Source organism: Monodelphis domestica, chromosome 2 (assembly GCF_027887165.1).
Source record: "Monodelphis domestica isolate mMonDom1 chromosome 2, mMonDom1.pri, whole genome shotgun sequence".
Taxonomy (NCBI): Eukaryota; Metazoa; Chordata; class Mammalia; order Didelphimorphia; family Didelphidae; genus Monodelphis; species Monodelphis domestica.
Window position 1 is genome coordinate 326,891,592 of NC_077228.1, and position 17,654 is coordinate 326,909,245.

At 33.9% G+C, this 17,654-nt stretch overlaps 1 protein-coding gene across 1 annotated transcript in view; it reads right to left on the reverse strand.

Moving 5' to 3' along the window:
* The window catches only part of TMEM30A (transmembrane protein 30A), a 51,489-nt gene that overhangs the window by 14,032 nt on the left and 19,803 nt on the right, over nucleotides 1-17,654 (reverse strand). Inside the window, exons 2-3 of the mRNA XM_001373889.3 lie at nucleotides 16,134-16,244; nucleotides 4,330-4,437 (exon numbers count right to left, since the gene is read on the reverse strand). Of these exons, the coding sequence (XP_001373926.1) occupies nucleotides 4,330-4,437; nucleotides 16,134-16,244 (219 nt within the window). The remainder of the gene's footprint in view (nucleotides 1-4,329; nucleotides 4,438-16,133; nucleotides 16,245-17,654) is intronic.

The following is a 17,654-nucleotide window of genomic DNA, read 5'->3' on the forward strand; positions in this document are numbered from 1 at the left end:
GTTGGTGAATGACTGAACAAATTGTTGTATGTGATGGTGATGTAATACTATTGTGCTATAAGGAATGACAGACAGGATGATTTCAGAAAGAGCTGAAAAGACCTACATGAACTGATGTGGAGCAAAATAAGCAAAACCAGGAAAACACTGTACACAGTAACAGCAATATTGTGGAATGATCATCTATGAAAGACTTAGCTACTCAGCAATAAAATGATCTGGAACAAATTCTGAAGGATTTATGCTATCCACCTCCAGAGAAAGAATGCATATCAAAGCATACTATTTTTCATTTTGGCATATTTGTGTTTTTATTATTTGGGGATTTTAGTTTTATAGGATTATTGCCTTACGAAAATTAACAATATGGAAATGTTTTGCATGATAATACACATATAACCCAGATAAAATTGCTTACCATATCCAGGAAGGAGGAGGGAGGGAAGGAAAGGAGACCATTTGGATCATATAACTTCAGAAAATTTATGTGGAAAATTGTTATTACATATTTTACATATATTACATATAATTGGTAAAATAAAGTATCTTAAGAAAAAACCTTACCCTTCTCTTGAAGAGGCCTAATCCACCTTTGGAATAATTATTCCTTCTTAAAAAACATGTTATGCATTGTATAATTAGAATCTGTTACCCTAAAAGCTACAATTCCCAGCATCCCACTCTCCCCACGTTGCATGCTGACATAGGGAGGATATAAATTTGGTGTAGCCCCGCCTCTCGCTCTCTGGTCTTCCTGTCAGGGCTTTGGTGGAACAGGCTTTTTAAACAAGCAAGGAGAACTTAGTCACATGGTCTTAATTTTGTTAAACAATTGGGTTTTTTAACTTCTATTTCCTTTTTATTCCCTCTACTTCAAGTGATTATTAATAAACATCATAAAATATAATTCTTGGAGTATTGGACATTCATTTAAATCTTACACAAAATGTAATTTGTTATCATTATCAATAAGAAGACATATACTGTACTTTCTGAATATTTGTTTCCAGAAAGGAACCAGTTATAGTACTAAAGATTAAAAGAGATAGAAGACATGGTATTTGGTCTTATGCTATTTTGATGGAGAGAGAGGATGGGTAAGCATAATTTTGGGTAGCTTAAGTTCTCAAGGGTCAATACAAATTTATTTTAGTAAAAATGTCTTCCCCCTAAAGAATAAATACATAAAGCATGATCCATTAAAAAAATATTCTCATGTAAAACTTGGAATTGTTACTTGAGCCTCTGCTAAAAAAAAGGTTAGTACAATTTGTTGCTAGAAGAACAGAGAAAAGATCAGTGAAACATCAGAACAGGTAAACCATCTTGTTTATATTAGAGAATCAAACTCAAACCTCCAGTGCTCCATAACTCACAGTACCATGAATGTGGGAGGGAAGGTCCCTATCTTAAAAGAATTGCTGGGAAAATTAGAAAGCAGTCTGTTAGAAAATGAGTTTAGATCAACATCTTAAACTATGTACTGCAATAAGTTAAAAATAGATTTGTATCCTAAATAGAGGGCACAATGTTAACCCATAAAAGATGTGGAAAGAGGTCTGAAATTTTTCCCAACTATAGCTAAAGAATGAGTTCTTAATCATAGAATAGAAGAAATCACAAAAGACACTCTGATTACATCCAATTAAAAAGCTTTTGAATAAACCCCTGAAACAAAGAAAAGGGAAAGCAGCAATTTGGAAAAAAGACTTGCTTCAAATATTTCTGATATTAAGCAGATATGCAAGATGAATAGAGAATTAATAAAAATACATAAGATTAAAAGTCATTTTCTATTGTATAAGTGGTCAAAAGATATTTTAGGGGTTAATAATATTGTGATAAAAGTCCAGAGACCAGTTTGGTAAACTACCTCTACTTAGTTATTTGGAGGAGAGTAGGTATAGGAAATAGGAGAGCATATCTATTATATCATATAATTATGCCTAAAAATCTAAACCCTATACTAAATCTCTAAGAAACCCTAAATCTAAGGATCTTCTTGCCTGACAAAGCAGGCCTAATTTATCTACTCTAAGATTAAATTCACTATCTATCTTAAGCTAATTAATTAATCAATGAACATTAAACAATAACAAACTCCTTAAAGCAATTCTACTAACTGTCAGTTATAAACTGCCTGTCACAGACACAGACAGCCCCTGCTCTCTCTGAAGCCCTGAGGAGTCAAGTCCCTCCAACAGCTCCTTCTCCCTCAAAGTACTGAGGAGAAAAAGCCCAACTGTCAACTCAATCCTTGCTTATAAATTCTGCCCTTAAAGAGACAGAATGAGATTCAGAAACTCCCTCTAACATATAAATTCTGCTCTTAACGAGATAGAATGAAATTAAGAAAACTCCTTATAACAGATACATATAGTTCTCAAAATAAGAATTGCGAACTACTAATAACTATATAATGACTTCTACAATTACTAATTATAGAAGTTACAAATCAAAATGAGTATCTATTTGATACTCAACAAAATTGGTAAAGATAGCAAAACAAAAACAACCAATGTTGGAGGGACTTCAGGAAGACAAGCACATTACTACACTATTGGAGATAATGTGAGTTAGTTCAACAAGACTGGGAAAAAAGTTGGAATGAAATTTTTAAAAAAGAGTTACTGAAATGTCCATATGCTTTGGCCCAAAGATTCCACTGCAAATAATATACCACAAGGAGGTCAAAATCAGAAAGATTCCAGATATAAAAAATATTCATAACAGTACTTTCTGTGATAGCAAAGAACTAGAAATAAACAAAGCAAGAAGCTTAATGATGGGGGATGTTAACAATTTTGGTAAATTAATGTAATAAAAAACTAGCTTACAATAAGAAATGATGAAAGCAAAGAATTTAGAAGCAAGAGAAGATATATGAACTGATGAAGCATGAGAATAGTAGAACGAGGAAAACTAGAAAACTACACAATAGTAGCTATAAATGGAAAATCCACCCCTTTGCCCAAAGGAAACCAAAAATTACATAACCAAGAATCTTGGCCCTAAAGAAAACAAAAGCTGAAAAAAATATACCTTTTAGTCCCTGTACTATAGAGGGGAAGGTCAATGGACACAGAATATTGCAAAAACCTGTCAAGACTCTGATGACATGTTGGTTAGTTTTACTGAACTGCTTTTTCCCCTTTTTTATTTTTTAATCTTTCTAACATGGGCTGGATTGCTAGGTAGGGCAGGAATATACTTAAGATATAAGGATCACTGGGATAGGACTAAACATAATTTCATTTGTATAGGAAGCTACCAGGTGAAGAAACTCCTTCTACCAATGCAGGTTACCTTTTCTATAACTTGTAGTCTTAAAGAGTTGCCTCGAGCACTGAGAAGTTAGGTGATTTCCTCGGGGTCACAGCCAGAATGTCTCAGAGGCAGGTCTTGAAACCAAGTCTTCCTGACTTCAAGGCCAGCTCTTTATCTATGCCACATTGTTTCTCATCATCACAATCAGAAATAAATGTAATATGAAACAAAAGATATTAACAAAAGATACTTTTTTCTTTTTACAGAAAGGACATCTGCTTACTTCAAAGTGTGTCAAAAGGCAAGCTCTCTTTTATCCAATTTTAGGACCAAAGATAATCTTAAAATGAAACCCATCAAATTATATATATATATATATATATATATATAGTCCTAGGAACTTACTGTTTTTTTCCCAGAGTATCTTATGGGACCCTCTTTACCCCTAAGTTAAACTCAAAGATGCAAGGATCCCCCCTGGGGCATCCTCCAGGCTCCAAATATTCTAAAATGAATCAGAATTCTAAATATATAGAAAGTCTTAAGTCAAAGCCCCTATTCATTTTTTACAGATGAAGATCCATGTCCTGGAACTTTGGGCAAGTATGAACTTCCCAATTCAAATTCTCAAGTCAGATCATACTTAATAAGAGTACCCCAAGATGTCTGCTATTCTAGATACTTTAAAAATTGTCAAGAATGGGATATAAAGGACACACAACATCACTAAAGCAAATTAAATAGTGAGAAATATAGGGTCTGCTGCTTTGTACTTGAGTTAGAAAACAAAGCAAAAGAGAGGTAAGGGCTAGGCAATTAGAGTTAAGTGACTTATCCAGGGTCATACAGCTAGACAGTGTCTGAGACCAGATTTGAACTTAGGACCTCCTGTCTCTTGGCCTGGCTCTCAATCCAGTGAGTTACCTAACTACCCCCTGATCCCTTAATTCTACATTAAATCTTCCCACAAATAATTCTTTTGATTGTTAAATTGTACATGGTGATATCATTAGTGTCACTAGTTTGTATTTAATTTACTTATTTATTTGTATTTTCACTTACTTTTAAGGCAGTAATATCCCCATTAAGTTGACTGTCATCTCGAGATTTCACATAGCGACGATGATTCTGGTAGAAATTAGACAGTCCATAATACATAAATACATTTCCCTGTGGAGAGATTGTAAGGAAAAAAAAGATTTTTATTTTGAAGACTAAAAATTTTGAAGCACAGTATATACTGGTATGAATGATGCCTTATGTTTATTTAGGTTGACTTTTTTGTATTTCAAGGTTCCATGATTTTGCCACTCCACTGATGCAGACTGCAAACAACCTATTCTTTAGCAGATGGTCTTCATGAGTTGTTATGGCTGAGAAATTCATCATCCTACAGCCAAACCTGGTGATGTCTCTCCAAACAGATTAGACTTGAAGCTGTTTCAGCACAGAAGAACCTGCTGGTTTGGTTTTGAGAGATCAGAATCACCTCCACATAACGAAGCATTTAATAAGTTGTTAGCAAAAGATGACTTTTAATATGCATACCACATCTTCATTCACTTCCAATTTAATTAAAAAACAGAGATAATTTAGTTAGGTACTAGGCTAAATTCTGGTTTTGCTTAGCAATCTATTTCCTTGAAGACAAGAGCAAATTAATCAAGTAAGCAAAACTGAAAGGAAATGTTTGCAATATTTCAGGGAAAATTGTTTTTAAGTAACTTTAAATAGGTTAGAAGGACCATCTAAGTACAGTAAGCAACTGATCTTTGTTTCATGTGTTGAGTTTACTCAAAGGACAGTGGAGAGAAAATGGACCCAAGAAGGCTTCAGTTTATTTCTAGTGATGACTTATGTGTAAAAAGTGATATAATTGATGATACTACACAAATAGATGATTGGAAAAAAGAGGTGAGGCAGTTATATAATGAAAGAGATGACAAGATGGACAGCCTGGGTGCTACATTGGTACTCACGAAATGGTTTAAGACCTAGAGAAAGGCCTCCAGCACATTGGATGGATCTTCTGTGGAGGATCTATGATAGAATATGGACAAGAAATACACAGGATGAGAAAGTGTGGATGGGTTGCTATCAACGATGATGGAAGGAATACCCACATTGATGAGCTCACAGATCCACTGTGACATTAAGAAATCAATGGTCTATTCACTAAATCATTCCCCTTCTGAGGAATCCTAATAAGGAAAATTTTGTTACCTTAGTTTGAGTTGCTACTCATAATTAAATTTTAAAATACAGCAATTTGACAGAAGCCATGGGACTTCATCAATATGGGTAGTCCTTCCAGTGATGCAGATTGCAATCCACTCATGCCTTACTATCCTGTACAAATCTAGTCCATATTCTCTCAAAAATTCACCACAAGGGATCCACCCAACAAGCTAGGGAATATTCCTCTAAAACATCCTGATAATGCCTGGATATGGATGGAGCATATGGCCTGTTCAGTATTGCTACATGACTGAGCCATCTATTTTCTGACTACACTTCATTTTGGCAACATCTTTTACACCTAATCTCCTGCACAATTACTCATTTGTAATTTGTTGTAGGCTGTTTATGAACACCATGTAACTCCTTATTGATCTTTAGGTAGCCTCCAACTTCTCGGGTAACCTCCAACAATTCTTTGAAGACATAAAACAAAAGAAAATATTAATATTAAAAAGGATGAATTTTGTCTCAGGAAGAAGCTAAGACATTAAAAGAATTCATTTCCCAAAAGCAAATGGATCATCTATCTCCTAATCTATTCTGGAACCTGATTCTAGGTGATTTTCAGAATCTGCCCAATCAAACAAAAAGCATTTTTAAGTGTCTATCTACTATGTACCAGGTACTGGAGATCCGAAGACAAAAATGAAACAGTCTCTATTTTCAAGAAGCACACGTTCTATATAGGGATATATATATATGTATACACAACGTATCCCAAAAGTCTTAGTGTAGTTTTAAGTTATTAAAAGGTAAAGTATATATACAATTCATACAAAATATCATGTTATATCATTTTATATTTTAATAATTATTAGTATAACACACTAGTTCCTTAATAAAAGAGGGGTGGCTAAGTGGCTCATTGACTACAGAACCAGGCCTGGAGACAGACAGGAGGTTCTGGGTTCAAATGTGACCTCAGATACTTCCTAGCTGTGTAACCCTGGGCCAAGTCACTTAACCTCGGTTGCCTAGTCCTTACTGCTCTTCTACCTTGGAACCAGTCCTTAGTATTGATTCTAAGGCAGAAGTTAAGGGTTTAAAAAAAAAAAGGAAACATGAGATTCCAAAGAGGAGGAAAGGTGAAAAGAAAGAGAGCATTACAGAAACAGGGACAGCCAGTCTAAAAGCACTGAGATGGGAGATAAAGTGTTGTATGAAAAACAGAGCAAGTCAATTATGAATAGTCTTAAGAGTGTAAGGAGGGGAGTGAGAGAATTAGAACACCAAATGGTAGTGGGAATTGAGTGAACCACCCTGACTATCTCATCACTCAATTGCAGAGTTAGCCAAGTTCTCTTTCCATTCAATAACGGGTCTGATGCGATTTTTGCCTTGTGAGAAAATTTTATTGTCTTGTTCAAATCTAGCTTCTCATGTGCTGAGAAGCTGGACTACCTCTATGTTCTGCTTAGAAACTTTTAACTAAGGATCTAGATTTGCTGAGTAGTAACATGGTCAGATCCAAATACTAATGCAAGAAGTTTTCTCAAAGTTAAACATTTCAAGTAACCCATATATCTGTTCTGAAAAAACAAAAAGCTGGTCCATTACTGGTCAATCAGTTATTATTTCTATGTTCTTTTGATTGAATACAAACACTTGGGAGGAGTAGGACACCTTTTTTCTGATTTCAGGAAATTGCATCTGTTCCCTTCCCATTTCCCAAAACTTGGAAGATTCCTAATCTTTCCTCCAATTAGAAATCAGATTACCTGACTTTGAATCCTGGTTAATTTTCTCTTGCTTAATCAGTCTTCTTTGATTGCTAGTTTTCAGTACATAAAAATCTGTTTCTCTCCCTGTATTCTGAGAGTCTCGTACCAACACTGAAGGACCCAATCCTGATTTGTTATGTGGTTGGTATGCATTGTTTAAAAAACTGATATGATCAGAAGCTTGAACTTTTGTGTCTTCAGTCATTTCCTCTTTCACCTGCCACAAAAGGAATGTGTAAGAAGACTAAAAAGGTGGAAAAGGGTCAAGTTTTGCCTTGAATACTGAAGAATCAATACACGTTGAGTTTTATGAGCCCATATGATCCTAGAGGTAAAAGGATCACTGCAGTTTACTGAGTAGGGAAGTGATTTATATTTTATTTTTTTACTGAGTAGGGAGGAGAATTATGCTTTTGGTGATTGTATGGAAGATAGAATAAAGAAGAAGGGGAAAAAAGAAAAGAGAAACATCAAGTTAACCTGAATGATTCAGATAAGAATTGATAAAGGCCTATACTTAGGGTAGTGTTTTTGTGAAGAAAGAGAAAGGAACATAAATGTGAGATGTTGTAGAGATAGAAATGACAAGACGTGGCAAACGTCTAAATATATAGACTGAGAGAGGAGTTGAGGATGAATTTAAGGCTGAAAATCTGGGTACCTAGAACCATAATATCTTTGGGAGGGGGGAAAAAAGAGAAATTTGGAAGATGAGTACATTTCGGGAAAAAGAATATAAACTCTTTTAGATGACCATGTGTCAATCTGAAATATCCAATAAGCATTTGGTAATAGGGGACTAATGATAAGGACAGAGACTAGGACTAGCTAGCTATATAGCCCAGAGACTCATTGGCTTATTGATGAAAACTGAATTGATGGGATATGAGATGACCAAATGAAAGAGTTTAAAAGTAAAAGACAGAACCTTGGGAGTATACATAGAGAACATTACATGGATGATGATTCAGCAAAGAAGGCTGAAAAGGAATTTATAGAAAGGAAAGAAGAAAACCAGAAAGGCAAATATAGAAAAGGAAAGGGTATATAATAATGGCAAATACTGCAAAGAGGTCAAGAAAGAAAGACTGTCAAAAGACCACTAGATTTGACAATTTAAAACATCACTGATAACTTTTGAGGAGGCAATTCAGTATTGGGATCAGAAATCAAAACAACAGAAGGTTTAAAGGAGGAGAAAAAAGGAAATGTAGGCATCAAATGTGGGCTTTCTTTCCCATCCCCACACCCCAACCCCCAAGGAGTTTAGCTGAGAAGAGAAGTAAATATCTAAGATAGTGGAATTTTTTTTTTAAAGGATGGATGGAAAGTTAGTAATGTTTATAGGTGTCAGGGAAGAAGCTAGAAGTTAGATAATGGATAACAGTGAAGCACATTATGCTAAGGAAAATAAGAGGGGATAGATCAAAGATATTTGCATTGGGGTTGACCATTACAAGAAAGGCCACCTCTTTAGGAACTAAAGTGAAGAAAGAGATTATAGAATATAGTGTCAGATGGATATGAATGATTAAAAAAGAAATTCAGGTGAATGAATTTGACCTGCATGACTAAATATAAGGCAAAGTCCTCATCTAGGAAGCAGAGAGGATGTGGTGCTGTGAGAGGCTTGAAGAGAAAGGTTTGGTATAACCACTGTTATAAGTTGAATAGAGAATCAATTAGAGAAGAGTAAAAAGATTTTTTTGTTTTAGTGAGGGCCCAGTTGACAAATCAGTAGTAGTTTCAGTCAGTACAGTTACTTGATTTCTTCCACCTTTTTAAATTTATTTATGAGTAAGCAATAAGGTCAGATGGAAGCATTAATCCAGGTTTGGAATTTGGCAAGGAATAATGAGCATGGTATTCATGAACAGGCAATGGCATAGAATTGAACTCATTCACAAGGAGTTTAGATTGGGAAGGAAAGAGAATATAATCAAAGTAAGAGGCCTAGGAAAATACCCAAAGATGGAGGGATTGGAGATCAATGTGATGTTGAAGCATAGGTTTAAGAGTTTTTATAAAGCATGGAGAGAGAAGGAATGACAAAAGATCTAGTGAGATAAAATTCAACAGGGATAAATATAAAAATCTTGTCCTTGGTACAAAAAAAGAAAATCAACTCCACAAAAAGATAAGGCAAGTATAGATGACAGTTTATTCTGAAAAGGATGTGTGACTCTTGATGGAGTACAAATTCAATTTGAATCAGTACCATGATGTGGCAGTTCAAATGGTAAGGTAATCTTGGGCTCTATTAGGAGGTGTGCAAAGCATAACAGATTCGTGATAACCCCACTTTAATCCATTCCTGTCAGATCTCATCTGGAATGCTATGTCCAATTCTGGACACTATGGTTCAAGAAGCCTGGGCAATAATAAACAAGATACTGTCCTGAGAAAGGCAACCAGGATGGTAAAAGGTCTTGACTTAGTGACATATGGGGACCAGCTGAATGAACTGTGCGTGTTTAGTTAAAAAGAAGATCACACTCAGGAAAAAAAAAACATGGTAGCTATCTTTCAAATATTTGAAAGGCTGGCATATGGAAAGTGGGTTAGATTTGTTCCTTCTATCTCTAAGAGGTTAAAATTAGGAGCGATTGAAAAAAAAATGAGAAGAGGCAAATTTAGGTCCAATTTCAGGAAAAATTTCCTAGCACTTAGATCAGTGTAAAAGTGGAATGATTTATCTCAAGAAGTGGTTAAGTTTCCTCTCCTAAGACTTCTTCAAATAGAGTCTGGATAACCACTTGCTAGATATGCTATTGTGGGGATTCCAATATAAATAAGTTGGACTATATGTCTACCAAAATCCCTTGCAACCCATATTCTGTGGATTATGAACAAATAGAAGAATTTCAGAATTCTTGAACACAGAGGCAGAATACTTGTAAATGATTATAACAAATAAGGTTACAGTAATCCCTATGTGTACTTGGGGTGGAACAGAGTAGATCATGGGAGCCAAGTAGATTGAAGAACTGGGAAATTAGAATATTTGAGGAAACATCTTCAACTATGTATAAGGGGAAAAGTTGGGGTAGAAAAGACTTAATTCTAGGCACTGAAAAAGGAAGAAAAACACCATAGGAGTTAGCAGATAACAATCATCATGATCCAAATTGGATTATAAATTAGAACAGAGTGAACCTCAAAGGTGATGTTACTGAGTGATGGTGGTAGGAAACTGGTAATTGGCAATGAGGAAAAACGAGTATTCTGACTCTCTCACTAAGATCAAAAGTATGAATACACTGAGTAAAGTTAAAGATGGCTAGGAATTTAGTGTAAATCAGAAGGAGTCAGGGAGTTGAAGATATATAATCCAGATGGATAAGTGCTATGGGTTGTCCATTGAAATATATATCATGCTCAGAACAATAAGCATTCACCAATTTAATTCAATCTCCATTTGGAAAGTAATTTCCAGGTAAGTATTATGGAGAATGTTGTTGGGCTATGAATTATTTAATATATATATCAATGTAAAAGGCATAGATAGCATGCTTATCGAATTTGCAGTTGTGAGAAATAGATAGTATACTAGATGACAGAGTAAAGATCCAAAAAGATTTTTATAGAATGTGAAAGATTTAGTTGTTTCAGTAGATTGCAAGCTCAAAAAAAAAAAAGTCAGCAGCAAGATATGAGCAGTCAAAAAAAAGTTATGCAACCTTGAGCTACATTAAAAGAGGCATAGCTTCCAGAAATAAGTGATAGTTCCACTATACTGGTCAGAACGTAACTGAGTATGATGTTCAACTCTAGATGCTACAATTTAAAGATGATATTGATATCATGGAAAGCATCCAAAGGAGGATAACCATGAGCAGATAATGAAGAGTCTAGAATCTGTGACAGAAGAGATTTTCCTTAGGTACATATCTGAATGTTATTTTCTTACTCCATAAACTCCAATAGTTCCTAATTGCCTCTGAGATCATATACAAACTCCTCTCCTCTTTGACATTTAAAGCCCTTTAACAGTCATATCCCATTTTCTCTAACCACATTGTACATTATTTCCCCTTCTGTCTTTTGTGATCCTCACAAACTGGCCTCCTTCTGTTCTGACTCCCAGAACATTCTTCTTCCTTCTTCATTAAGTGCAAGTCTGGCTCACTGTCATTCTCTCTATCCCAATCCCTGTCATCATACTAGGAGTCTTCAGTATACATACTGATCCAACTTACATTTTCTAAATTCCCAATTCTTCAATCTACTCAATTGCCATGATCCATTTCTCCATCCCACCTCAGTTATATATACAATCATACTCTTAATCTTGCCATCACCTATAAGTTTTCCACTTCTAGGTCTATGAACCCCACAAATCCCTTTATCTTCACATCTTTTGTTTTCTTTCGTGTCTTTTATTTCTTGATATAGCACATCAAGAATGTGACATTATAGTTCATGTGTTTTCCATTATTTTTGCTAGTTAAAAGAATTTGTTATAAAAATCTATACAGATCTTAAACATTTTTGACCTATTTGTCATTCTTCCAATTTCATCTTCAAATATCCTTGGACTATTTTTATTTGAGGGGTTTTTGCCAAGCTTTCCTCAAACTTGATTTTCCCACTATTGTTTATCATTGGTTTTTTTTTTTAAACCCTTACCTTCCATCTTGGAGTCAATACTGTGTATTGCAAATTGCCTCCAAGGCAGAAGAGTGGTAAGGGCTAGGCAATGGGGGTCAAGTGACTTGCCCAGGGTCACACAGCTGGGAAGTGGCTGAGGCCAGATTTGAACCTAGGACCTCCTGTCTCTAGGACTGACTCTCAATCCACTGAGCTACCCAGCTGACCCCTATCATTGTTTTTGAAAGCAATGTTGCTCAAAATTTTCAACTATTTGCTTTTAGAAACAAAATCATAATTTAAACAAGGGATGATCTTGGCTGCCATATCTCTCTGGTTAGCAAAGACATCAAATATTTATTAGTTGAGACAATTTTTCATGACAATTTACTTACATCAATTCAACTTTTTTAGGAAATTATTTTAATGTGTGTCAAAGTCCATTCCTGTGTCATAACCCATATTTTAGCATCAAAAGTTTCTTTAAATTGGTCATGTTAGAATTATTTTACTTGTGTGCCATAGCTTGATATGAGTTTTCTATATAGTCTAAAAAAAAAAACCTGTAGCCTTTCATTTCCAATTTCCAACATATTTTAGCTATATTACCTTATGTCTATTTTAGTGTTTAAATCACTGGTTAGAATTCCTCATAATTTTCTCTGCCTCAGTCTCTGAAAAAGATAGGACATGAGCAGCAACTATTTTCATGGCAATGTGCAAAAAAAAAATCCTTCTTTTGCAACAAAGTCAATGTCTATCAAGTGAAGAATGGCTAAACAAATTGTAGTTCATCAATGTAATGAAATAGTGCTGTGCCTTAACAAAAGATGAATATGAAGAATTTGGAGAATCATGGGAAGATTTATATGAACTGATAGAGAGTAAACTTAGCAGAACCAGGAAAACAACATATACAAGGATGGCAATAATGGAAATATTTAACAATGTTCAGTCTAAAATTAAATATTGTATAATTATAATGACCAAGCTTGGCCTCAAAGATGAGAAAATATACAAGTCTCCTTTTTTGTACATACATTAGACACTAAGGCTGTGTGATATTACATGTATGGTTACACCTACTTGATGTATTTGTTAGTTTTGTTCAGTTGCTTTCCCCCTCTCTCTTTTTTACTCTTTATTTTCAGAAATGACTTGCTCTCTAGGAGAAGAGGAAGAATACATTTGGGAATGAAGGTGGAATAAAAACAGGGGAAATCCAACAAAAATTTAAAACAAACAAACAAAAATGTTCATTATGAGCAGTGCAACATGAAATGACTAAATGGCCCATGAAATGATGTATTTGGTTGTACAATAAACCAACTCTATCAAATCCTTTATTGCCCTCTTCAAAGAAAACCTGTGAGCCATGCTTTCATAGGCCTGAATTTTTCTTTTGTCTTTGGATTTCAGATGTAGCTAGAATGTCAAGCTCAATATAATTCAATTCTTAAAAGAGCATATCTACTCTATGGTCAATGAATAAGAAATCTCACAATTTGCATTCTAACAAAGTTATATTATAGATGGTCTACAACAGTGGTCCTAAACTCAAATAAAAACAAGGGCTACTAACCAATACATAAAGACCCCCCACAGGTCACATATTGACCTAGAGAACCACATAATAACATTATCTATGTTTTATTGTATTTAATTTTTTCTAAATATTTCCCAATTATACTTTAATATGGTTTGGACTGCACCTGGAAGTGTAATGGGCTACATATGGCCCATGGGCCACATGTCTGAAATCTTTGCTCTACAAAATATATGACACAGCACTCATTGCCTCCTTATCCATTATTCTAATACTGTTTGTGTACAAGTGAAAGGAGGCTACAGGATAAAGATCATTTTGTATTTTTGTTTCATGATTAGCCACAACTAAAAATTCATTAAGTGGCTGACCTAATGATATTGAAATTTGCTGTACCTAGTCAGACCCTTTCTCAGAAAGCAAATACAATCTGTCCCTAGAAGTACATTCAAAAGCCTTCCCAGGATGGCAGAACCTTCCAGAGCTTATGTTCTACCAACAGATTCTCTGTTGACCCAAAATCATATCCTTGCCATGAGGCACCAGAATCAAACTTTTAAATTATATCTTAAATATATTGTAGTTCCTGCTTTTTTCTCATTTCAACTAGGTATTCTCCCCAACTGGCCAAAATAAAAAGTTTTACTGTATTCTTCAATACCTGCCGCTAAGTCTTTCATTCTTCAAAACCTTAGAAATTTTTAAAAGAAATTTTCATTATCAGTCCAATTATTGTTCCTCTCCATATCTATGTGTAAGATATATCAGATAATTTCCTAAAGTATTTTTATGTATACAAAGTAATGTTATGCTTCAATAATCAGCAAAATAAAATATCTTAACATATTCAATAAAGCCAACTTTGAAATAAAATTAATTTAATTATTAAAGCACTGTCCAGAATCTCTATTAAAAGAACAGATGTTTACCAAAACACTAAACCTTTTTCTCTTTTCTATTTCCTACTACATTATCTAAAGTTCTGGCTGCATGTTCTCTAACATTTTTCTATGTGAAAAAAGATATTTAGGGGGCAGCTAGGTGGCTCAGTTAAATGAGAGTCAGGCTTAAAGACAAGAAGTCCTGGGTTCAAATCTAGCCACAGACACTTCCTGGCTATGTGACCTTGGGCAAGTCACTTCACCACTACTGCCTAGGCCCTATCACTCTTCTGCCTTGGAACCAATACTTAGTATTAATTCTAAGACAGAAGGGAAAGGTTAAAAAAAAAAAGTTTAGTTTCCTACTTTAAGCTGTCAAATTATACAAACCTTGACTTTCTGGAGAAAGAAACTGTTTAAAGAAACTCTCATAATTTATACAGTGAAATTTCATCACAGAAATATTGATGAACTGTGATGAGACTTTTAAAAATAATTCACTTTTAGAATCAGAACTGTAAATTCAATCCAGTAAAAGAAAAAATGAAGCACCTTCCAATGAATACTGAAACAAAGTAACTTACTTGCATTGTTTTGGTGACCTGACAGTACTTTAGTCCAATTCACAAAGTCTGCTTAGGCTTGTGACACAACACAGAACCCACAAGAATAAATCTGTGGATGATCACCTTTGCAGAAGAGAAGTTCTGAAATAAGCATTTTGAATGGGGAGGAATAGGAAACCAAAGCCTCAAAATTTATTCCATCCCCTTTCATCTTAATAGATTTGCTGTTCTAACAACAGTAAGAATGTAAAATTCTTAATAATGTCTCTACCATTTTAAAAAACTGACATTTTTAAATAAGTTAAGTTTATATATTATCAATGTTGCTAAGAGTAAAAGCTTTTATAGGTTTATACTTTTCTTCAGATGTTAGTATTATCCATCCCTCACTGTGGTAGAATAACATAAATAGCCACAAGGTGGCAGATCAGAATTCTAAGGGATAGAAAAATGACTCATTTCTAAATAAAAGGAATCAAGAAAATACCTTCAGAAAATACATACGTGAAACTATGAATGTAATTTAACCCACTAAGATTGAATAAAGTTACACAGTTCTATTTTCGAGTGACTAGGCAGACAGAATTGGTAATATTGGCTCTTTAATCCTACAGGAAATTCTAAACCTTTACACTCAAGTGGCAAAGAAGACTATGTTTTGATGTTAACCCCTTAATCAGAAGAAATGGATGTGAAGTGGAAAAGCAGAGGAGAAAACAGAACAAGCAGCAACTGCTAATTAAAAGTATATGAGATGATAAATATTTAAGTGTTTCTTTATTATGATTTATATCTAAAAATAATAAAAAATAAAAGTAATATAAAGACAGTAGTCTGTTTTCTAACATAAAATTTGCTTTGATATTACATTTTTTTAGGTTAGAAATGGAATGGATTTTTTAGGATGGAAATACAGGAACTATGAATGAGAAATCAAGTAGAAATTATTGCTTATGTAGCTTTGAGTACAAGAGATTTGCATAGGAGAGTCTAAATAAACTGCTTTTCACCAACATTTCAGATAAAATAATATAAAAATATAATAATTTTATTATTTAGAAAAAAGGATTTGAATGCATTATTTCACTGCTGATTAGTATATCTTATCTACTGATATCCATCGATTACTAAAATGTACAAAGAACTAAGCAAAAAAGCAAAATATATGGTCTACTTACAATATCTTTAGTTTCCTACAAAAATAAAAAGATGATATGCTTTTTCTTTAGGGAAAAATTGCTGTAATATAAAATTATTTTCATATCTTATAAGACTATAAATTTAAACTCTTTTTCTAATAAAACTCCTTTGAAATACAGACCTCAAATGGCTGTTCCAATGTGAAGTTTATCTCACAAATGCAGGGTTTTGTGTCATTCCAGGACAAACACTTATTGCAGGAATCATTAACATCTGTTCCGGTATAGTCAATCTGTAAGAAAAAAATAATAGTAATCATTATTTAGTCAGGAAAACCTGCTAAAAAGTTGCTAAATGCTGCTAAAAGAGCTTATTACAAAAAAGGAAATTAGTCTACACCAGGCAACTTAAAGATCGAGAAAATTTATTTTTAACATCATCTCTTGTAGAGAGTAACAATAGAAAAAAAAGTAACAAAATAATAATAAATTGGAAAAAATCTAAACACTGCACATTCTAACTTCTGTTGTTACACAGATAGCCCTTTGTATAAAAACTACATCACAATTTCTCTAGTGAAATCATATTTATAGAAAAGATATATAAGTTTATACTTATAGAAAACACAAGATGTAAAATAAGATGTCTGAATTATTAAAAAATACATGAAGGGTGATAAATCCCTTATTATATAATATTAAGACTTTTTGTATCCAGCAGAAGTTACTCCTTTCAAAAGCTATTCTCTCTCTCTTTTTCTTATATATATAACCACTGTTTGGAATTCTAAGCCCTTCACAGTGTAGCTCCAGCCTACCTTTCTGGGCTTATTATGCATTATTCTCCTTCAAGCACTCTATGCTCCAAGCAAAGTGGACTACCTGCTATTCTTCCAACTCAGCATTCCATCTCTCATGCCTTTCCTCTGTCCCTCAGCAGCATCTGTATACTTCCTTCAGAATCCTTTCAATGTCCCTAGCTTGCTTCACAATTTAACTCAAATGCCAACTCAAGTTCTTTTCTAATTCCCCTGCCTGCTAGTATTTCCTTACAATTACAATGAATTTATTTTTATGTGGACATATTTCTGTCAACAGAATTTAAATTTGGGAGGATAATAAAATAATAATAGTACTTATATTGCACATAAAGATTTGCAAAACTCACTTGATCCTTACAATGTACCTTATGAAGTAGATGTTATCACCATTTTACAGAAAACTGAAACTGCCAGTGATTAAATAACTTATTCAAGGTCACACATCCAGTAAAGTATCTGAGGCACATTCACACTTAGATCTTCCTGACTTCAGGTTCAGCAATCTATTCTACCATAGGGTAGAGACTATCTTTTTTCTTTGTATTTCCATTGTTTACCAGATTCCCACACAGAGTAAATGTAGCCTAATAAATAGTATATTAACAATAATAGCCTAATAAATGCTAGTTGGTAAATTAAGTGATGTCTCATTTGTTACTTAATTTTACTCTGTTTCCAAACATAATTTTCACTGACCTCTCCTATGTGTAATGTCACATTCTAGAATCTCATAAAGCCCCTTATAGAACTTCTTAGAATTTCTCTATCTTCTCATTGTTGTCTGTAATGTATGTTAATATATAAATTGCCATTACTTTCCTATTAGTATTCTTGCAAATGTTTATTAATCAACAAACATTTATTAAATGCATACTGTATACC